This window comes from Geospiza fortis, unplaced genomic scaffold (assembly GCF_000277835.1).
Source record: "Geospiza fortis unplaced genomic scaffold, GeoFor_1.0 scaffold62, whole genome shotgun sequence".
Taxonomy (NCBI): domain Eukaryota; kingdom Metazoa; phylum Chordata; class Aves; order Passeriformes; family Thraupidae; genus Geospiza; species Geospiza fortis.
Genome location: NW_005054548.1, coordinates 521,290 through 544,226, shown reverse-complemented (window position 1 = coordinate 544,226; position 22,937 = coordinate 521,290). Strand labels below are relative to the sequence as shown.

At 41.3% G+C, this 22,937-nt stretch overlaps 1 protein-coding gene across 1 annotated transcript in view; it reads left to right on the top strand.

The window, feature by feature from the left end:
• CUNH20orf194 (chromosome unknown C20orf194 homolog) overlaps positions 1–22,905 on the top strand; it is a 67,695-nt gene extending 44,790 nt beyond the window's left edge. Inside the window, exons 26-37 of the mRNA XM_014310559.2 lie at positions 216–304; positions 2,183–2,359; positions 4,172–4,297; positions 6,270–6,307; positions 11,258–11,393; positions 11,741–11,827; positions 13,300–13,406; positions 14,088–14,162; positions 14,314–14,516; positions 16,106–16,171; positions 16,481–16,574; positions 18,143–22,905. Of these exons, the coding sequence (XP_014166034.2) occupies positions 216–304; positions 2,183–2,359; positions 4,172–4,297; positions 6,270–6,307; positions 11,258–11,393; positions 11,741–11,827; positions 13,300–13,406; positions 14,088–14,162; positions 14,314–14,516; positions 16,106–16,171; positions 16,481–16,574; positions 18,143–18,255 (1,311 nt within the window). The 3' untranslated portion in view covers positions 18,256–22,905. The remainder of the gene's footprint in view (positions 1–215; positions 305–2,182; positions 2,360–4,171; positions 4,298–6,269; positions 6,308–11,257; positions 11,394–11,740; positions 11,828–13,299; positions 13,407–14,087; positions 14,163–14,313; positions 14,517–16,105; positions 16,172–16,480; positions 16,575–18,142) is intronic.
• The last annotated feature ends 32 nt before the right edge of the window (positions 22,906–22,937 follow it).

The window sequence follows — 22,937 nt, the reverse complement described above, 5'->3', positions numbered from 1 at the left end:
ATGGCAATATTGCTGGGGTCTGGTTCAGAGACCATTCTGGTAATAAACCCTTAGGAATGTTTTAAAATCTGATTTTAAGGTTGGTTAACTGTGGATTTTCTTTAAAAAAAGAAAAATCTATATGAATCATAGAAAACAGCCTTTTTGGTGTCTGCACCAGTGTTTCTGTGGTTATTTTGTGTTTAGACTTGCCTTGTCCTGTTCCTGTGTTGCAGGTGATCATCACCATCCTCACTGGGCTGCCCGGGTGCCGTTCCAGCGACCTCTGTTCTTTCCTTGTTACTTTCACCAAGGAGCATGGGAGGTTGGTGCAGCTCTGCTTACACTGATCACCAAAAAACATCTTGGCATGAAGGCAAAAAATAATTATCACTGTTTCATTTGGTGGTTTTTAAACATAATTTCAGACTGCCAGGTAGATTCACCCTTAAATCTATACATTTAGACAGAAAAACAGCACAGGAGATTTCTTTGTTGCTTATTCCATGTGGTGAAGAGCTTCCATTTATTGATCTGTAGTGATTTTAAAATGTTTTTTTGGTTGTTTTTTGAGAAAAGACTGTACTAGCAGTCCTTGCCCCACAGCATTGTTTTTAATTTAACCTGATTTGAGGTGCATTCAGGACATCTGTTATATGGCAATGAGATGAATCTGCTATAGGAATTTGCCAGTCTGTGTCTTGATAGAGCATCTGAAAAATAAAAAAAAAAAATCTTACCCTTTTAATTCTTACAGCCAAACACCTTAGCATTTAATCTTAGCCATGTTCTGCGCTGTTCTTTTACTTTTAACTCAATGTCTTGATTTTACCGAGTTGATTCAGAACAGTTTTGTGGCTCTGTTATAGGGCAAACATGTAAGGTGACTTTTGAAGGTTGTGTAATAACACATCTCCTCGTGTTTTCCTGCAAATGTCATTGTTACTTTCCATTTTTGCAGTGAAATATTTTCATGCCCAGAGTCTTGAATTGGATTTGTCTAATTTTTGTTTACTGCATCACTGCGAGTGATCAGAATTACTCATATGATGTACAGCTTTGAAAAAAGCTGCTGAACGTTGTTTTATTGAAAAACAACAAAAAACACCCACAAACCCCTTTGGCAGCCATGTAAAGAATGTGCATATGCTGGAAATGATAGAAAGCCAAATAAATTCCCATTCCCCACGTGGAACGAGATCATGATGAGAGATGTGAAATCTTTGGCCTTGTCAAACTTCATTTTGGTCTGTTGCTTGAAAATAGGTGTTCTGCTTTGAAAGCAAGACCAGTGAGACACTCCAAATCAGAAATGTAATTTATTAGGAAAAGGGAAAAAAAAGCCCAAAATACATACAATGATACAAAAGAAAAACCCTTGAGAGAGTCAGAATACAACCTGACACCCTGTTGGTAGCAGTCCAGTTGGAATGGTGGCTGCAGCCCTCCTGGAGTGGTAGGTGTGGGTCTGATGGAGCAGTGGAAAAGACAGCCATTCCTCTGGGAATCCAGTGGAAAAACTGACTGTTCTGTCCCGAACCCCAGACTATATCCAGGTGGGAATGCTTAGCTCCTCCCCCCTGGGTAGAGCCTCTTACAATGGGCTGATATCATTCTATAAGCCATATGGTGGGCCCAATAAACAGAAATGGCTCCCAGAGGGAGTTACCTCTGAGCCATGCAGAAAGGCATTGATGGGCCCCATCAACAGGAGATAAGGAAAAAACAGTGCTCCTCCTGGTTTCAACAGCTCTTGAGGATAGGAATAGAATACATCTTTATATTGTAACCTAGGACACAGAGTTAATAGATATTCCTGCATAAGCGTCTCCTTCATGGTGATAAAACAAATGAAACATTTTTTGAAACATTAAATCTGAAATAATATATATCATAAAATAATAAGTCAGCTTTCTGAAACACAGAGTCAAAATTCTCATCTCTTCCCTCATCTTGGGACCCCTGTGAGCACCACCACAAACATAATTAATAATTAATGGCCCATGAACAGCAGAGATCTCCCCGGAGGGAGGATTGGCTGTGGAAGAGATAAAGCAAACTGCCCAATGAACAGAAGATAACTGCCCCACCTCTAACAGATGGCAAATATAATACAGATTGCCTTCAATTTAGGACAATAGGGAGAAAACAGAGCTGTTGTGTGCCAGCTCCTGACCTGCCTTGCTCCCTGTGTGTGCCCCAGGTGGATTGTGTATCGGCAGACCATGGACAGCCCGCAGTGTTTCAGCGCCTCCCACTTCCAGCGCTTCCTGACCGGGCTCCTGGAGGCCCAGCAGAACCTTGGGGTCCATCAGTCCACCCTGAAGAGCTCTGGGAAGCCCACTGGGAAGAACAACAGGCTCCTGGTGGTGCTGCAAGGGTAAAGAATCCAAACTTTTAGGACTGTTGTGCAGAATAAGGCAATTCTGGTTTATATATGGACCAAACTCAGCTTTTCTGTCCCTGTTGGTTTTGTTGCTCCTGTAAAAAAGGTGTCCTCAGCTTTCCTTCCATGGTCTGGGTGCACTCACAGCTCAGAACCCCTCTGTGTGGGCAGCAAGGGAGGGGGGATTCTGCCCCTGTGCCCTGCTCAGGTGAGATCCCACCTGCAGAGCTGCCCCAGCTCTTAGATCCCAACAGCAGAAGGACTTGGAGGTGCTGGAGAGTCCAGAGGAGGCCACAGAGCTGCTCCAGGGCTGGAGCCCCTCTGCCCTGAAACCAGGCTGGGAGAACTGGAGGGGCTCACAAGGCTCCAGGGAGAGCTCAGAGCCCCTTGCAGGGCCTGAAGGGGCTCCAGGAGAGCTGGAGAGGGACTGGGGACAAGGCCTGGAGGGACAGGACACAGGGAATGGCTCCCACTGAGAAAGGGGAGATTTGGGTGGGATATTGGGAAGGAATCCCTGGCTGTGAGGGTGGTGGGACCCTGGCACAGGGTGCCCAGAGAAGCTGTGGCTGCCCCTGGATCCCTGGCAGTGTCCAAGGCCAGGCTGGAGCAGCCTGGGGTAGTGGAAGATGTCCCTGGTTGTTGCAGGAGGTTGAACTAAGGTGACCTTTAAAGGTCCTTTCCAAACCAAACTGTTCTGTGATTCTGACTCCAGAACTGCCAGCAGAGTTCAAACTGTCAAAAATCTTGTTGCCTGATAGAGCAGGTGATAACAGAGGAGGACTTAGTGATGTGTTTTGGATAAATGCCATTTTCCTTGTGGGATAAAGGTGAAGACTGAGCCACCTACCTGTGTTTGACATTTCCATCTCCAATGTAGCATTTGAGAACCAGGATCATCTTCTGAGTCATTAGAAGGTGACACAAACCAGCATGAGGGAGGCACTACCCTGACTTGGCTGCTGTGATTTCCACTTTATCCTTCTCACTGAGGATGTACAAATGGAGCTCAGCATTTTCTTCATTATGGTCCATTCTGATAGTGCTAAAAACCATCATTTTTTCCATTTTGGAGCCAGATTGATTTATTTTTTTTGTGTAATTAGTAGGGATGGTGTTAAATCAATTGATGGGCAAAATAACTGATACTCTGGTAGCAGCACTGGCTTCAGGAACAGATAATTGGAAGTTTTTAATTCTTTATGGATAGTTAGGTGTTAGTTACTTTAGAGGAGCTGGAGTTCTCTAAATATCCCATTCAACTGATAACTGAATAAAAGTTTGTAGATAAAAGTTTGTAACTGGCTGAGAAATAAATACCTGAAATGAAAACTCAGGTTCACCTAAGCCTTGATGTCATACAGAGATAAAATGCAGCAGTGGTGGAAGTCCTGATAAAAAATGGATGCATTAATGGTAGAAACATATTTAAATTGGGATGCTGATAACTGAGAGAGGCTGTTATTTTATTCATTTTTTAACTCAATTTGTGCTTCATTTACTTGGCATTAGGCATAAAATGTTTGTGTTATATTGTGCTTTTTGTGCTTTCTGCAAGCTGCCAGTTGTTCAGTGCAAGGTTTACACTGTTTTTCTCTGGATTGTTAATAATTTAATTTTAATGTAACTACCAGTCAGGTTATATGCTGGATTTGCTTAATTTGTTTGGATCTGCCAAGCTCTGAGCTGCTTTCCATCTCTTTTGGTAGTTCTTTTGGAAATCTAGTTTTCCTCCAAGCCATCAATTTCTTCCTGAGTAGGGAACTGTTCTGGTTCTCTGAACCCATTTTTCCTTTTGGATTCTTGCAGGTACACTGATGTTATTGATGTTGTGCAAGCTCTGCAGACTCATCCTGACCCAGATGTGAAATCTTCTTTCATCATTGGAACAATCAACACCTGCGTGGAGCCTCTGAGCTGCTACATGGAACACAGGTGTGCTTTGAAATATTTGAACACATTTAAGAGCAGATATGTCAATTTTTGGTATCACTTTGATAATAATTAGTGATTTGTGATGGTTAAAAGCCACTTAAATCCCATAAAATTGCTTAATAATCCATCTTGGAGGAACTTGGAAGTGCTGTTTGGTTTATCAGGATAGCACTTGGTTTCTAGTGGATATTTAATTATATAGAATATCAACAGAAGTTCAGCTCCAGTAGAAGTTCAGTTCCTAAAAGAATAAATAAAGTTTGTGTAAATATAAATATTTTGGTTAAAGGCCTTGTAACATTTGGACAGTCAGTTGTCCTCTGAATAATTCTCTTTTTTGCAATCTTGTAGTACGTCAGATTAAAAATGGAGATGTGCATCTCATGGGTTATTGATTCTGCCACTACTTTTGGATGTTTAAAAAGACTTTACAGGTTTCAAATATGGAATTGAAAGGAAACAATCCCTGAAATGGGGAAGGGAATGACAAAGCACGGAAACCAAAGCATTGCAAGTGTTAAAATCTGATATCCTGGGTTACTGCAGAGCCAGGGTGGGGAGGAAATGGTCACAGAGCCAAGTCACTGACCTTTGGAAATAGTTTGGTTTCATAGTAAATGTGTGTGCTCCAGACTTCAACAAACATGGGAATCATTTCTCAGACCTACCTGTAAAATTGTAACACTCCAATTTTTTAATTATGCCTTGCAGCTGATTTGATAAAAGTAAGTTCCAGCAGTTAGAGTTTTTGGAGTTGGTAGCACTGCTTCTGTTTGTGATCAAACTGTGCATCACAGCTTAGAGGAGAACTGCCCAAGCAGTTTCTAAAAGTGCATTCTTGACATTTCCTGGCTGTTTTTAAACACTAACCAAGGTGCTGCTTGTGCTTTGCAATAGTCAATAAATAGACCTTACCTTGCTGCTTCCTCTTGTCTCCGTGACAAAGACACCAAACAAATATTAAAGACTACATAAAAAAATTAGTGAATTGATGCTGGAGTGCTGTTTAAACTTGTTCTTTCCATAATTCTAGGAAAGACAAGTTCCATTTCTGTTTTATTTTTAACTTACTAACGTGTTACTAGTCCTGGTACTGTGTAGTGTTTAGCAGCAGCAGCAGCCTGCAGTCCTTTCACACTGTTTTTCTCCTCAAGTGCAGAAGCAATTGAAGGCAGAGGCTCAGCCTGTGCTGGAGATTATTTCTATTTTGCTTTGGAGTTTCTTCTGATAAGAATTTCCCAAGTAGCCACACAGTGTCAATGGCAAACCTTGCAGTTGGGAAGCTTTGGTGATTTCACTGGGAGAATGGAACAGAGTGGATTTCATGTCTGGCTTGAAACTTGCATTCAAGAAAATCAAACCCATTTCCTGCCTCAGAGTTCATCACTGTAGAGATCCAGCTCTTCCATGAGCTTGGCATGGAGCTTTTCCCCATTCTGATTTAGCAGACCAGGGCAGGGGAGAAAGAGTTGAAGGGAACAGGTAAAATTCCTCTTCTTGAAGGTTTGTTTCCATGATAAAACTCCTGAAAAGAATTGTCACTTGTCTGGCACAGCAGGAGAAATTGGCATTCTGTACATCCAGTCTTTCTATGGAAAGTTCCCACTCTTTGAAAGGCACAATTCTTTAGGGCAAATTTTAAATTCCTATTGTTTAAATAAGAATTAAAATAACATTGAAGCGTTTCTCCTTCAATTCTTAGAGTTCTGCTTCTATTTCTTAGAGTACAGAAGAAATTGCATGGTGGGAATTAGCTCTTAAATCTATTGGAGAATTAAAACCATCTACAAAACTGATTTTTGGGGGAAAAGTCCTGAAAGAAAACCTGTGAGGATGTTGCAGTTACATGGATTGAGGAAAAGAAGCATGAAAATGGTTTGGTTTGTGAGACTATGTCAGCATCCAAGTGAATGTAAATGTTTTACTTAAATAATATCCATTCCTGATATGTGAACTTTTTTTGGTTTTTTAGGCTTCTTTTTCCCAAGTTCTTGGACCAGTGTTCACAAGGTATGTGTCACTTTTGCTGACTTTGAGCTTTACAGAATTGGTCATTGTTGAAGGAGAAACTGCAAAATGCCCAGGACAAGAGTAGCTGATTTTCTTGCAGTCAAAATGCTGCAAGAATTACAAATACCTGAGCCATGTGGCCAAATAAATACCTGTATTTATTATTTTGTGCTATTAATAGATGTAGCCAAAGAGTCATGATAAACTCTTGGAGGTAAGAACAGACAATCTCTGTCAAACATAGGCAGAAATTGTAAAAATTCTGGAGCATGATCCATTTTGAAGTCCTCATGTGCAAGATGGGTTTCCTAAAATCATGAATTAAACATTAATTAAACTGCTCACACTGAACTGTTGTAACTGGGAGTGAAATGGATTGGAGTTCCACCTTCCTTTGGGGATGTGTGAGGAAATGGAGCTTTATTTTCATTTTTGCTCTATTATTAAAAAGGGAAAAATGAGGGGTGATCTTGTTCCCCAAATCCTTCTCCTGGTGTGGCCTGGAGGGTCCTTGCAGGGTGTTCAGTTTTATTCCTGAAATCAATCACTGGCTGCACTGTCCTCCTTGCCAGGCTTGGGAATTAAAGCAGAATTTGGCATAAATGCCTTCAAATCCCTGCCCCAAGTGTTCAAGGCCAGGTTGGGTTTATTTTTGGTTTTATTTTGTCTTCATATTTAAATGCAGTTGTTGGAAAATCAGAGTAGGATTCTGTGCCCTTCTGGTGGCTGCTTAAATTCTGATTGCTCTGCTTGGCTGCCAGAGTGCTGCCACCTCTTTTTCTTGTGTGAAGAGAACCTTAAAGAATGAAGTTGTGAACAAACTGGACAGAAAGTGGGTGCTGTTACATAAATCAATATTTTATTTGGAGAAAAGTGTTGGTGCTCCACATTGGAAAATTATCACGTATACAGCCCCTGGTAAAATTGAAGAGAGCAGGAGAATGTTAAGAATATGAAGAATTATTAATAACTGCAGAGAAGTTAAAGGTGCAAATTGTTTTATGAAAGAATAAATAAAACACTCAAAGTTTTGTTTTTCTTAAAGTGAATTTGTACAGACTGGATTGGGTGAGAATTGGTCATTGTTGAAGGAGAAACTGCAAAATGCCCAGGACAAGAGTAGCTGATTTTCTTGCAGTCAAAATGCTGCAAGAATTACAAATACTGGAGGTTAGAGGAATGTTCTTGTGGCAGGGAATAATTTCTGCACATTGCAAAGTGTTGTCATGCAGTTCTGTGATACAGAATGTGACACCAGATGCCTGAGAGGTCGCTTTGTAGAAAGAAATAGTTTCACAAAAATAGGGGTAATTTTTGTGTAAAAGGTTCAGGAGGAAAAGCATGCTTTGAAGTGAGATGTGGCCCACTCAAACTTTCCAGACAGATGCAGAATTGTGTCATGTGTGCAGTAGTAGAGAATTTACATCTGCATAATTCATAGAATCACAGACTGGTTTTGGGTTGAAGGGACCTTAAATGCATTTAGTGCCACCCCTTGCCATGGCAGGGACACCTTCCACTGTCCCAGGGTGCTCCAAGCCCTGTCCAACCTCTCCTTGGACACTTCCAGGGATCCAGGGGCAGCCACAGCTGCTCTGGGAACAATTGAGAGAAAATTCCTTATGTTTCACACACCTGGGAATTCATTTTTGGTGCAACAACAGCAAGATTTAATGAGACATTCACACTGAGATATTAATTTATATTTCTGGAATGGTGTGCACCCCAATATTGTTTGTTTTGCTGTGTCACCAATAGGTCAGGACTGTGTTGTGTTGGTTTTTGGATTTTTTTCTTGTTGAAGTTGGGATTGAAGGTACAAGAGTGACAGGGCCAGGCACACACAGGGCAGAGATTGATGGAGAAGGTACCAAGACTGTGTGGTGTTGGTTTTTTGGATTTTTTTTTTAAGTTGTGATTGAAGGTACTTGAGATGATATTTTGTGTTTAGATTTAAATGTTTATTTTTAAAAAATATCACAGTTTTATAGGTAGTGAGCTTTGTATTTAGTATTTTACTAATAAGGTACAAAATGGTTAACTAATTTTTGTTTTAAGGTTTTTTAAGGTTAAACTATCTAACTAAAAATGATACTTAAATTGTTTTTACATTTAACTTAATAATTAACTACTTGAAGTCTGCAATGCAGATTTTTCTGTCTAATTACAAAATCCTACTCAAACTTATGAAGAAGGTGAAGAAGAAGCTTTTGTTCTAAAACTTTTATTTTGTTTTATATATATTACTATACTTTAAAACCCTGAACTCTAAGTTTTTTAATTTGTGATATTATATGTTTTGAACTAAACTATACACTTGTGATTTTAGTTATTAATTAATTTTGGCAGTTTTCTTTATGGCTTCAGGTCAAATTAGTGTTTTCTTGGGAGTTAGGGTCTGTTAGTACAGAAAGTCTAAAATTCTCAATATCTAGAACTGTACTGGGCTTTGTAGAGATCTGAAACCAGAACTTTGTTGGGTGTGAGAAAAGCCAAGTAGGAATTAATTAGAAGGAATTAATTAGACTTTGGAGCTGTACTTTTTCCTTCTATCTTCACATGTGGGGAGTGAATTGGGTTTGCCTTCTGCTGCCTTTCTCTGTATCACAGGAGTTCCTGGGCATGTTATCAATGTGACATTTTCCAGAATTTCTGTTTGGAGAGGCCCAAGACTGACAGAGGCAGATGGGGATTGGGGAGAACTGACAAAGCCAAAGACCAACAGGAGTATCCTGTGCATACTTCCTTAAACTTCTCCAAAAATTCCTGCCACCATCTGTGTGCTGTAATTCCCTTTTGTCTCTCTTTTCTTTATTTTTTTTTTGGTCTTTCTGTCCTTTCTTTCTTACACAGAAGCTGTAAGATGATACCTTCCTAGTCCAAGGGCACCCTGGCATCCCTTGTGAAACAATTTCATATAGAACACAAATTAAGACATCACCATTGTTAAATATTCCCATTGTAAGTTTAGGAGCAAAGAGGAGCCATTATTTTCATACAGCATATGTATTTTTAATCCATCCCTCCTGTTCCTTTCCTGCTTCCATTGAACATGTTATTCCCCAGGCTGCAAGGGTTCTTTTCTTTAGAGGAGTGTATAAATAAAGATTTAAACAAAACTGGGTGGTCTTCAAAATGCATCTCTTAGAAACAAAGATGGCAGTGGCAATTTAAATAAAAAAGGTTAAATTTGTTCATTTCTGAAGCCTTGAAGGCACCTTCCAATTCTCAGGAAGTTGTTTTGTTTTTCTTTGAGTTACACTCCCTGTTTTTTGGTTTTTTTTTTAACTTAGAGATTTTCCAGCTTATCCTGGACAGTTATGGATCCTCTCCAAGGCTTGGTGCTGCCATTTGTCACATGGACTCAGTGGCAGCTCAGTGGCACAGCCACAGGCTGGTGGTGGGTGATTCAGAAATCCAGAATGCTTTGGGTTGGAAGGGACCTCAAAGCTCATCTGATTCCAACCCCCTTCCACCTTCTACCATCCCAGGCTGCTCCAAGCCCCATCCAACCTGGCCTGGAATAGTCCAGGGGTAGAATTATTATTTTATTCACATTTTTATCCTAATTTCATGATTAATATCCCCAAACCTGATATCATTTCAAGCCTGCACATGGCTTAAATTTCAAAGGGTGCTTGCTGTTCTCCTTTCCCCTCTTCCAAGAGCAAGTGTGTATTGGAAAATACATGGATGTGGCTGAAATTGGAGTGGAAACTTTCTGTTAAAAGAGAAATACAGTGATGGAGATCTGTGCTGTTAATGAAGTTCTGGCTTGGAAGGGTCAGTGATGCAAAGAGCAGTGACTGGGAGTCTGTGGTGCAATTCAACAGCCCCAGAAATATTTGGTGCAGGAATTTGTGTGTAAAGCAGCCTTTGCATGGATTAATGTGATTTAAGACTTTGTGTAAAGACCAGGAATTGGTGTGATCCGTTGTTACATCTTTGCTTTGAATAGTTGGAGGCAGAGGAAATGCACCCTGGCTCAGTTGTTCCTGGATATTTGAGATTTTCAGTTCTCCCTTCCACTCCACTTGTAGTCACAGGAAAGTGTCAGAGCAGGGCTGCACATCTTGAGCAAAGAAATAACATTTCTTGTAGAATTACAGAATTTTTAGGTTGGAAAAGACCTGTAAGATCAGCAAACCCAATTATCAACCCAGCAGCACTGCCCAGTTCCCCATTACCCCTGTCAAGAGCCACATCCACGTGTTCTTTGAACACTTCCAGGGATGGGGGCTCCACCACTGCCCTGGGCAGGGCTGGACAACCCTTTCCATGAAGAAATATTTCCTAATATCTCATCTAACCCTCCCCTGACACAACTTGAGGCTGTTTCCTTTCCATTTCCTCTCCATCCCTCCCACTCAGGACAATGCAGACATCCTAAGGAGGCACCAAGTGTTGACACTGCAGTTTCTTTGAAGAACTGGGCTGAAAGTCAAATCATGTAGAATTGGAAAGCAGGGGTCCTAGAACTGAAATCAACTGGATGGTTTTCTGTTAATTTTTGATGCTTCATGGATTCAGTCTTGCTGTCTGAATAACCTTTTGGAGTCTTTAAAGGCAAAGAATAATCCTAAATCCTTCTCTTGTGGCAACTGAGTGTCCAAAATACTGATTTTTAGCTGTTCAGTCTCTTACTGCACATTGAATTCATCACACCCTAATGTTCTTTTTTTTTAAACTAGTCCTGCTCAAATTGATTCTTGTATGGATTTGTTATTTTAATTAATTGATTCTGTGGATTGAGTCTAAACTGATTCTGTTAGATGAAACATTCTCTGCTTGGTTTTTTGTTGTAGTGGATTTTCTTTTTGTCTTTAATGAAAGAATGCATTGAGAGGGAAGGAAAATAAGAGAAGAATGGTTGGAATATCACTGAATGGTTTATTAGTCACTGTTTACATGCCTGAACTGTGTAAAATATCCCCTGATTTCCTTCCACAGGACTGGTGAGTAATGTGGTTTTCACAAGTCATGCCACAGAGCAGAGGCACCCACTGCTGGTGCAGCTGCAGAACCTGATCAGAGCAGCAAATCCTGCAGTTTCCTTCATCCTGGCAGAAAATGGGATTGTAACAAGGTAACTTCCAGCAGGATTTATTGCTTTTGGCACATGGGCCACCAGCACTCAGAAACTTCTGTTCTCATGTTTTTACTCTGGTGATTTATAGGAAGGAAATGCAGATTTTTTTCTTAATTGCTTCTCGTGCAAAAGGGATTTTCCCTTTACGTTTATGGGCATATAAATACAGGGATTAGGAAATGTGTTTTGTTTGCAGAGTGTGATTTATGTTGCTGTTACTGCCATACTAATGGAAAAGTGCTCTTAATTTTACTGTCACTAGCACATTATGTTTTATGTACATAGATAGTGGCCATTGTATTTAACTCAGAAAATTAAAAATCTTCATTTTTATCTCTTTACAGGAATGAGGATATTGAACTAATTCTCTCAGAAAGCAGTTTTTCAAGTCCTCAGATGATGAGAGCTCGATATTTAATGTACCCTGGCTGGCAAGTATCTAGACTAAGAAGTATTAAAACTATTTTTCTAATTAACTTGAAGATTAAAATGTTTCACTAACTTCATTTATATATATTTTTTTTTCCCTAAAACTACTCTTTTGGAACAGGCAGCAGCTTTGTAAATCATTTTTAAGAGAGCTGATGATTATTCTTAGTGGATACAAGATTGCTGCCCTTTTATGGGGGGAAAAAGCTCCTTTCTGGCCACCATTTAAATCAATAGCAAGATTACTGTTGCTTTCCAGAAGAATAGGCAAGAATATTCCCAGTGGGAATAAACTGGGAAGGATTGGGATGGGTGAGGTCAATAATGACTGGAGTAATTTCATCCTGACAGCCATTCAGCATTACTGGAATGAGCTTGCTCTGTCAGTCTGGCCATTAGCAGAGCAATTATTCACAAAAACCAGGAACCTCAGTGACAGCCCTGGCACAGCTCAGCCACAAACCCACGTGGCACCAAATTTCCATTGAACACCGAGGGAGATTTCTCATGGCTCAGGGCTCTTCACACATCTTGTTGCAATTCTTTCTGCTGCACCTTTTTGGCAGAAATTTGCAGCTCTCAGCAATCATAACTCCTGGCTGACCAGGCTCTGTGCTGGAAACATTTATTTATCATACCTTGCAGTCTGTATCTCTTTATTAATAAATCTGGTTCTGAATTGGATGCAAGTAGCCAAGTAAAGCTACTGGAGTGAAGCACAAGGCTTGGGGTGAGGATATTGAATAATATCATCAGAGCTGCTGGTGGATTGCATGGAGCCAAAGACAGAGAACAGGAAAAGAAAATATTTCAAACTTTTGGGCAGCTGTTAATCTATTTGATGACAATATGCAAGAATTGGATCTGGGTAATGTGGAAGAGAAGGAAAGCAGCAGGAAGAGCATCAGAAGCATCCAGGGAGATCTTTTTGCAGCCTTGCAGTACCTAAAGAGGGCTCATAAAAAAGGAGTAGAATGAGTTTTGACATGGGTAGATGGTGACAGGACAAGGGAGAAGGGTTTTAAGCTAAAGATAAGATCTTAGGGAAAATTCTTCCCTGTGAGGGTGCCCAGAGAAGCTGTGGCTGCCCCTGGATCCCTGGAAGTGCCCAAGGCCAGGTTGGACAGGGCTTGGAGCAACCTGGCCTAGTGGAAGGTGTCCCTGCACATGGCAGGGCTGGGGATGGGATGATTTTTAAGGTCCATTCTGACTCAAACCATTTCATGACTCCATGAAAAAGGAGTCCTGAGTGCTTTGACCAACGTCATGCTGTTGGCAGCGCAAAAAGGAGTCCTGAGTGCTTTGACCAATGTCATGCTGTTGGCAGCACATTTTCACAGAGAAGAAATCTCTGTATTTTCCTTCCTCTCTGATCAAGGCTCATCTGTGGTGAAAGAACAGATGTTTTTTGCTGGATGAGAAGCAGAAGCTGCTGTGATTTCTGTGTGTTGAAGGTGTTTGTTTTTGTGTGCAGGTATGAGGGCAGGTATGGGGCTGGGCCCGTGTTCCCTCCCATGGTTCAGATCTGTGTGTGGTTCAGCCGCCCTCTGGAGAAAACAAGATTTGTCACCAAATGCAAAGGTACCAATGAACTTTGCCTGACTTGATTGAAATCCAAGTTTGGGATGCTGAGGGATAGAGGGGAAGGAAGGCACTGACGTAACACAGTTATTTAATCACTGCTGAAGTTCATTTTTAATTGAAAACTCAGCTTTCCTTCCTAAAAGTACAGTAAATTCTGCTCCTTAGTGTCAGCTCTTGAAAATTGTCCCATGATTTTTGTTCAGATGAAAATCTAATTGAATTTTTGGTTTCTAGGACTGAGACAACTTCCTGTGTTTGCTTTTTTTTATTTTATGTCTCATTGTATTTGGGAGTGTTGAAATACAGTTTTATAAGTGACCATCAGCTTCTACTTTTTATGCCAAATAATTCTTTGTAGCTCCTAGAAAACAGACTCAGCTCTAGAGTAGATGCATTATCAAACCTCTCCTCTGCTTAGCTAAGTAGTGTAAAAGAGGATTTTAACCTCCCACACACACTGTGAGAGTTCCTTATGCCAAACACACCTCATTTCCCAAACTCCATGGCAAAGGATGAGAAAATAAATGTTACATAGTGAGACTCCAAGGCACATGGCAGCTTTTCCTTTGGAAGCAGTGGGATGTGGATTAGGGATCAGTTGCACAGGTTTTACCAGAAGCTCCACCAAGGAGAAGAAAAATAAGTTGAGATAATCTGTTTATCTTCTGTTTCAAACAGCAATTAAGTCGTTGCTCAAGCCAAGTCCTTTTTCTGGAAACATTTATCACATCATGGGCAAAGTGAAGTTTTCAGGTAAGGGCAAATTACTCTGAGGTGTTGTGATCACACTGCACCTTATGGATGTTTAAAAAAGTATTTCTGCCCTGCATTCTGTCTGCACCAGTGTTGATGTTAGATTAGATTAGCAATTATCAGCCTCTTCCTTCTGTCTTCTCCTTGTTAGATGCTGATAAAGTCATTGAAGTGTGTCACAACACAGCAGCAAATTCCCTCAGCCTGGTGCCTGTTCCAGAGGGGCCAACTCCTCCTGATTCCAGAAATGATCCCAGAGACTGCAGCAGTCAACAGGAATATTTCCTTGTGTTCGTTGGCTGCTCCCTGAAGGAAGAGGATATCAAAGATTGGCTCAGAGAAACTGCAAAACAGGTTTGTGGGCAGGTTTCCTTTTGTTCAGTGCTTGGCATTTCTTAACAGCCAAAGGAAAAATTCGAATGGCTCAGTGAAACGTTTGGGTTTCTTAATTAATCTCTTTTTTTTTCTTTTTCTTCTACCAAGGTATTGACATTCTAGGGTGCAAATGGATTTCAGGAAGGGGACTAAGAGTTTACAAATGTGTGTTGTAATCTCTGTATTGTTTTAGTGCTTGCTACAGCTTATTCATGGATTGATTTGCTTTTGAATACTTGAGCAAATGGATTATGTCCAGGATAAACACAGGATGATTTAGCTGAGCTGTGATTGCCAAGGGCTGAAGTGTGCTGTGAAATAAATCTTCTTCCAGTACCTGAATGCTGGCAAAGCTGAAAATTTGTTTTGATTCACTAAATTAAACCTCCTTGGAAGTAATCCACTGAAATGGAGGGTAGAGTCCTGTTCATTTTGTCATCTTTAATTAGTGTATATCTGCATGGCTGATGTATGCGTGCAGTGAGGAGTGAGGAGCAGGGAATGTGGCTGTTGTAGGGAGCTCAGAAAGCAGAGTTTGCACAGAGGTACTGCCACAGCTGATTGACAGAATCACAGATCCATAAAATCCTGCAATGGTTTGGGTTGGAAGGGACCTTAAATCCCATCCAGTTCCACCCCACTGCCATGGGCAGGGACATCTTCCACCATCCCAAATTGTTCCAAGCCCTGTCCAACCTGGCCTTGGACACCTCCAGGGATCCAGGGGCAGCCACAGCTTCTCTGGGCAACTTTTTGGAACATTTTGTAAGTTAAAATTATTTTTAACTTCTATATGGATTAAGATTTGCACAATGTCTCCCTCCAAAAATTTGTGTAGGAAGGGAAAAGTGTTTTCTGCAGACTGTGGCTGGAGCAGTTGCTAAAGTTCCAAGATTTCTGAGGTTTTTGAATTTCTGAGATGCTCAGGTTCTCATCTTTTGTTCCCCTGTGTTAATTCAGGGAATTAATCCATTTTCTGTGCTGATTATCTCATGCTCTGTACTTACCACAGGGGTAATAAATGGAGACAAATGCTTTGCCATGTAAGAAAGCTCTTGGTGGAATACTACTTAAATTTTATGAAAACTTGGAACTTAAATGCTTATCTCAAGTGTGAAGTGTTTCCTCTTAGAGCAATTCAGGACTATAAACACTTTTTGTACAGTCATGGCTAATTGAGGGTTTCAGATAGCTCTAAGAGTTACCACATGCTGCAGGAAAGAAAAGGATTTCAGAATTTCTCAGGCTCAAAATAAAGTTGTTTTTCTGTTCCTGTGCCAGCTTTCTTACAGTAAAGCTGTATTTAAATTGTCTCGTTTAAAACACTTACAGAATTTTAAATTTCTGAGTGGTTTCTGTAAGATCAGTGAATTTTTACTTTTGTTTTCAGAACATAGTTGTGAGTGCCTTCATAGAACTGCATAATTTTAAAAATGAATTTTTTGAAATACGTGCTTCTATGTGGTGGTTTGGTTTCTTTTTTGTTTTAAATTTATTTTTTAACCAACTAAGCAGTGATATCACATTATCACTGTAGTCACATAACTGGAATCTCCTTCTTCATACAGAAACCTCAGAGGAAAGCCCTGAAAACCAGAGGAATGTTAACCCTTCAGGAAATCAAAAACATCCATGTGAGTAAAAGCAATAATTTACAAATCCTTCTTTTGGCTGATTTCCCTTAAATATCCATCTGGATGACAGAGAACCTGCCACAACAAGTGTGCTGAGCACTAAATTATTACAGCACTTTTGGAGCTGTCCAGGAGGGATTTGAGGTATAAATCTGATCTCAGAGCTCCAAATTCACTCTGGAAAGCAGGAGAAGGTGTAAAATTTGCCATCTTTGGTTGCTGTAATGGCCTTTTCATTTTCTTTTATCTATTTGAGTTTGTAAGGACTGTCCCTACAGGTGTTTAATTTAAATTCTTTTCCTGCTGCAGGTGAAACGCCACTTGGATCCACTCCCAGCTGGTTATTTTTACAATGGGACTCAATTTGTGAATTTTTTTGGTGACAAAATGGATTATCATCCATGTATCCTTTAAAATGAGGGGTTTTGGGGAAGATTTTAGGTAGGCAAAGAACTGTGCAGCTCTGAAATGTTGAGTGCCAAAGCAGATTGGTAAAGAACCAGTTCCTTGCCAGCTAAAGCTTAGTTTTAAAGCCTTTCTTGAGAGATAAGATTTCAGAAACAGAATAGAACCAACAAAACAAACCCCAAACTGCCCATGAGCTCATGCAGGGAATAATTTATGGACCACAGCTTGTCAAAAAAATATTTTTCAAACCAAATAGTGCTGTAATAGCACTGAATGCCTGGGCACGACTGATAAAACTTCCAAATGAATGTAATTTCATGTGTGCACACACTCCAGTGAAAACAATCATACTTTTGTCCTTAGTTTTACCCTGGAATTCCTTGCCAAGGTTCCTCTTGTCCTTGGTCACCACCTGGGGACCTGGGTCTGTGGTGGTCATGGCACTGCTGGGTTAACGGCTGCCCTTGGTGATCTCTGAGGGTTTATCCAGCCTTAATGATTCTGTGATTCTCTCATTTTCATAACTTCCTTTTGTTTTTGTCTTTGGTCACCAACTTCCAAATTGGTTTTATATTCCCAGTTTACTTCTTACAGTAACTTCTCCAAACTTGGTGAAAATCCAGGTGATGCTGCTTTGGAATAAGAACAGAGTTATTTCCTGTGCCCTGTGGGACAACTTGAAAATTTTAAGCAGATTTCTGTCTGCAGGACACAAAACCCAACAGCAAACTTGGACTTCACTGGAAAATTCTTGATGCCCCATCCCCAGAAGTGTCCAAGGCCAGTTTGGATGGGGCTTGGAGCAACGTGGGATAGTGGAAGGTGTCTCTGAACACAAAGCCCAACAGCAAACTTGGACTTCACTGGTAAATTCTTGATCCCCCTGGATCCCTGGAAGTGTCCAAGGCCAGGTTGGATGGGGCTTGGAGCACCTTGGGATAGTGGGAGGTGTCTCTGTCCATGAACAGGAGGTGGGATGACATGGACTTTAAGCTGCTTCCACCCCAAACCATTCCAGGATTCTTCACTCCACCTCCCCTTGGTGTTTGGCAGGGAAAGCTGCAGGCCTGGTTAAGCCTTTCTGGGGGATTTGAGTTTTGGGCAGAGTTTTAAACTTTTCAACAGCTGGAAATGTGTTCAGAGTCCCAGAATGGTTTGGGTTGGAAGGGACCTTGAAGCTGATCTCATTCCAGCACCTTCCAGGGATGGGGAGTCCAAAACCTCTCTGGGCAACCTGTGCCAGGGCCTCACCACCCACCCAGGGAAGAATTTTTTCCTAACATCCCATTTAACCCTGCTGTGGTTTTGCTGTTCTTAGATCTTCCTTCTGGCTGGGAAATATCCCTTGTGCTGCTCCTTTATTCCCTGAGCTGGAGTAGCTCTGACTTCTAGAACTAGAAGTTCTAGAGAACTTCTGGAAGTTCTCTAGAACTTCCAGAAAGTAATATATTGAATTTCTGCTTTCACTGAGTGTCCCAGAACTGGCACTTCCTTCAAATCTGGATGTTCTTTTTTACTAAACTCCATTTGCACAAATATTCTTCCTTTACCTTTCCCAACCAGTAATGGACCAGTTCATGAATGATTACTTGGAAGAAGCCAACAGGGAAATTGAGAAGTACAACAGGGAGCTGGAGGAGCAGGAGTACCACGACCTCTTTGAGCAGAAGATTTAAGCACGTGGATCCTGAGTGTTCCTGTCCTTATGTCAGGAACCAAAAATGCTGTTTTGTCCTTCTGGCTCACAAGAAATCGAGTGAAATGTCTGTTTTCAGCACTCCTTCCCAAACTAAGGGATTGTTCCCCTAAGGTTGGCATTTAACATGGTAACTGCTTAGCTGTTCGTACTGTCAGGATTGCTTCCACTTCACCTTAATTCCAGACTGTCCAAAGCATCACCTGGAATCTCTGGCTTGTGGTGGAAACGTGGGAAAAAGAAGAAGAAGGAGGAGAAAAGAAGCAAAACTGGATTTATTTCCTTAAAAAGGTCAGAATGTAATTGTGGAATTGGGCCATGGTGCAGATATCAAACAATCCCTGGGTGTCCCTTGGACATCGTTGCACAGGAGCATCGATGGTCAGGGGGGACTCAGGATGTGGGATTGGGGTTCCCAAAGCGAGAAATGGGGGAACAGACTCGGGAGAGTCCCCAGTCCCAGAACTCTTTGGGTGTTCCTGAAGCAAAAAATGGGGGAATAATTAAAAAAAGTAAGAGAGTCCCTAATGCCGCAGCTGCTGGGATGTTCCCGAAGCAAGAAATGGGGGAACACTTTCTTGGAGTCCCTAATCCCACAGCTGCTGGGATGTTCCCAAAGCGAGAAATGGGGGAACACAGGGAACAACCCAGAAAAGTCCCTAATCCCACAGCTCTTGGTGTGTTCCCAAAACGAGAAATGGGGGAACAATGGGAAGAACTCAGAACTGAGTCCCTAATCAACAGCTGTTGGGGTGTTCCCTAAGTGAGAAATGGGGGAACAGTGGGAACGACTCAGAAGAGTCCCTAATTCCAGAGCTGTCAGGGTGTTCCCAAAGCTCGAAATGGGGGAACAATGGGAAAAACTCAGAATTGAGTCCCTAATTCCACAGCTCTTGGTGTGTTCCCAAAGCAAGAAATGGGAGAATGGTTCAAAAACAGAATCTCTGAATCTTCAGCTGTTGGGATGTTCCCAAAGCGAGAAATGGGGGAACATTGGGAAGAACTCGGAATTGGGTCCCTAATCCCAGAGCTGTCAGAGCATTCCCAAAACGAGAAATGGGGGAATGGGAAAAGCTTGGATGAGCACCTAATCCCACAGTTGTCAGGATGTTCCCAAAGTGACAGATGGGGAAACAATGGGAAAAACTCAGAAGAGTTCCTAATTCAACAGTTCTTGGTGTGTTCCCAAAGCGAGAAGTGGGGGAACAGTGGGGATAACTCTGACGAGCCCCTGATCCCAGAGCTGTTGGTGTGTTCCCAAAGCAAGAAATGGGAGAATGATTCAAAATTTAGAATCCCTGAATCTGCAGTTGTTGGGATGTTCCCAAAGCGAGAAATGGGGGAACAGTGGGGAAAACTCAGAATTGAGTCCCTAATCCCAGAGCTGTCAGGGTGTTCCCAAAGTGAGAAATGGGGGAACAGTGGGGAAAACTCAGAATTGAGTCCCTAATCCCAGAGCTGTCAGGGTGTTCCCAAAGTGAGAAATGGCAAGAACTCAGAATGGAGTCCCCGATCCCACAGCTTTCAGAGAGTTCCCAAAGTGAGAAATGGGGGAATGGGAAAAGCTCAGATGGGCCCCTAATTCCACAGCTCTTGGTGTGTTCCCAAAGCAAGAAATGGGAGAATGATTAGAAAATGTAGAATCCCCGAATCTGCAGCTGTTGGGATGTTCCCAAAGCGAGAAATGGGGGAACAATGGGAAGAACTCAGAATTGAGTCCCTAATCCCAGAGCTGTCAGAGCATTCCCAAAGTGAGAAATGGGGGAACATTCTCAGAGTCTCTAATCCCAGAACTGTTAAGATGTTCCCAAAGTGAGAAATGGGGGAACAGTGGGGAAAACTCAGAACTGAGTCCCTGATCCCACAGCTGTTGTTGTGTTCCCAAAGCGAGAAATGGGGGAACACTTTCCAGAGTCCCTAATCCCAGAGCTGTCAAGGCAATCCCAAAGGGAAAATCGTGGAAACAGTGGGAACAACTCATAAAAGTCCCTAATCCCAGAGCTGTCAGGGTGTTCCCAAAGTGAGAGATGAGGGAACACTCCCACCCCCACCTTTGCCAGGGCTCAGCCCATCTCAAACCTCTGCACAGTTTGAGTCTGCACGCGAAATTCTGACTTTAAAGAAAAGCTATTTATACATTTCAGGGTGAGAAATCAGTGGAGAAATCTTAATTTCTTCCCAGTGCTCTCATTGGGATTCTGGAAAATAATTCCTGGCTGGCTGCAATGTGCACCTTGCTTAGATTATCCCTGGAGGATTCCTATTGCAGTCCTAAAAATGAGGCAAGGCAAGGCAAGGGGGAGATTGTTCAGCTAAAGAATTCCTTTTCATGAAGATAAATGATTTCCAAAGGTAAAAAATAGCAAAGGATATTACTTGAAAGAGGCAGGAACTTGTTTGTGGAGCTTCCAGAGGAGTTTGCACGCTGTAACATTTCACTGTGCTGGTGAGAAATCAGCTTTTTAAATACTTGCAACAGATTTTTTATAGTTCCTAAATGATAGAACAGGAATGCTGGCAGCCTGTCCTGACTTAATTCAGTATCATTTTAAAGGAGGCTTTATAAATCCCTGCCTGAAGGATTCTAAAGTACCTTAGCAGCTACTTACAGGTAATTATTGGAGTTTATTTGAATAAGCAGATTATTATAGCATGCATGTGTTCAGAATTTAGGTGAGTGCAGCCCAGCAGGAATTTTTTATTTTCATATTCCTTTGCCTTAGGGACGGCTCAATCTTTTACTGCAACTGCAGCTTTTCTTTCTGACCAGATGTTTGTGATACAGCAAGAAATGGAATGAAAAATCTCTTGCAGGACACTTAAAATACTTCAAATGTATCTGCACAACTTCATCCCGAGGCAGGAAAATGAGATTTAACCCCTGCCATCAAACCTGAGGCTGAATTAGAGTTTATGCTTTGCTAAAGAGCTCTATTTTTTACCTTTGGAATATGAAATAAGTGAAATTTCAGTAACCTGAAGCACATTTTAGGTGGTTTTGGTCTTCATTGCTGGATGCCTGTCCTGTGAGTGTTGCCCAGTGCAGAGGTGGAATTCCAGGTGCTGCAGGCTGGGGTAGAAATATTGATAAGGTTTCATTCCTTGCTTTCCTCCTAGATTTAAAAAGCTGTCTGAATTGAAGACTTTAGTATTTTATTTTATTTTTATTTTTTGCACACCACGAGACTTTATATAAAAACTACTTGTATCCTGTTAGAGGCCAGTAAAAGCCAGCAATTAGTTTGTGTTTTTAGGCTTTCCTGGGGTATTCCCTGGATCACAAGTGTGGAGCATCCTGATAAAGCTCGTGAGTTTTATCTATGCATGGCTAAATTTTAGTCTTAATATCCTGTAGTGCCTGTAGAGCAAAGGTAGCTAGCAGTGGGTTTGGGGGGGGCTGCCAGGGGTTTACAACTAAATCCAGTTGGTTGCATGAAATGATTTCGCAGCCCAGAATTTTTAGGAATCCCAAAATTCTGGCGGTGGCGGGGCTGCAATGAAAAGGGGCATTAGGAAATGGAGCTCCGATTGGAATTGTTTTGCCAATGAACTCAGTGTAAACCCAGCTGTTCCAGTCCCAGTTCTCTCACCTGCAAAGCCATATTTTTAGAGTAGTGGGATGTGATGTGGGAAGAAATTCCAGTGGTTGGGACAGCAGGCACGTGCTGGAGGCTTTGTCTCAACTCCTGAGTGGATACAGAGTAGATTTAAGTGCAATTGATTGAAAATAGATGAAGATGCTGTAGCTGATTTTTGCTCTGCTGAACTCTTTTTAAGAACTCCAATTTGTGCAGCTCTCAAATCAATACAGATGGGGCTTGATCCAGCTGGAATTCCAAGCCCTGTGAACAAAAAAAAATGGAAATAATTGGGTTGTGAGTGTGCAAATTGAGGTGTTCCTTAAAAACTGGAGCAGAAGAGCTCGGAACAAAGGCCTAGAACCCTCCTGTGCTGTGCTGCATGTGCTCTATGGTCATAGCTGTGTATTACAAAGACCTTTCACCAGACTGGTACTGGCTCAATTCATGTATTTTGGTATTGAAAGAAATTGATTACCTCAATTTTTATCCTTTATTTTTAAACTGTGACTTTCAACCAGAACAAAATACAAAGAAAAAAATAAAAATACCGAAATAGTGAAACTGTGACAATGGTATCCTTTAAATGTAGTAGTGCCTTGCAGATGACACCATTTATTCCCCAAATAAATGGATGTCAGGGGTTGCACCACCCCTTTCTTTTTTTTTAAAGGAAAATAACGGTTTTGGTGAAAGGACTTAAAAAAAATTTAACCTAGTGACAAATATTAGCACAAATGGTTAAACTGTTTAAAAGAAAACTCTTTGAGGACTGAAATGCCTGATGCTGCTGCTGCTGTTGAAGAGCAGTTGCTGATTTTTTGGGAGTCAATTCTAACAATCAGCAGTGCTTTTTGAATTTTTTTTTAATTTTTTTTTTAAGAAGAGTGTAACTTTTGTACTCTGGTCAGAGCTGTTTGTACTGTATGGAATCCCCAACCCAGGGGATTTGGTGTCCTCACTCCTTGGAAGTCAGGGTGAGGATGGAACTCGAGGTTTGAACAATTTTTTCTACTGTATAATTAAAAAAAAAAAAAAAAAACAAAAAAAAACACCATTTTTTCCCCCCCACTGATGTTTGGAT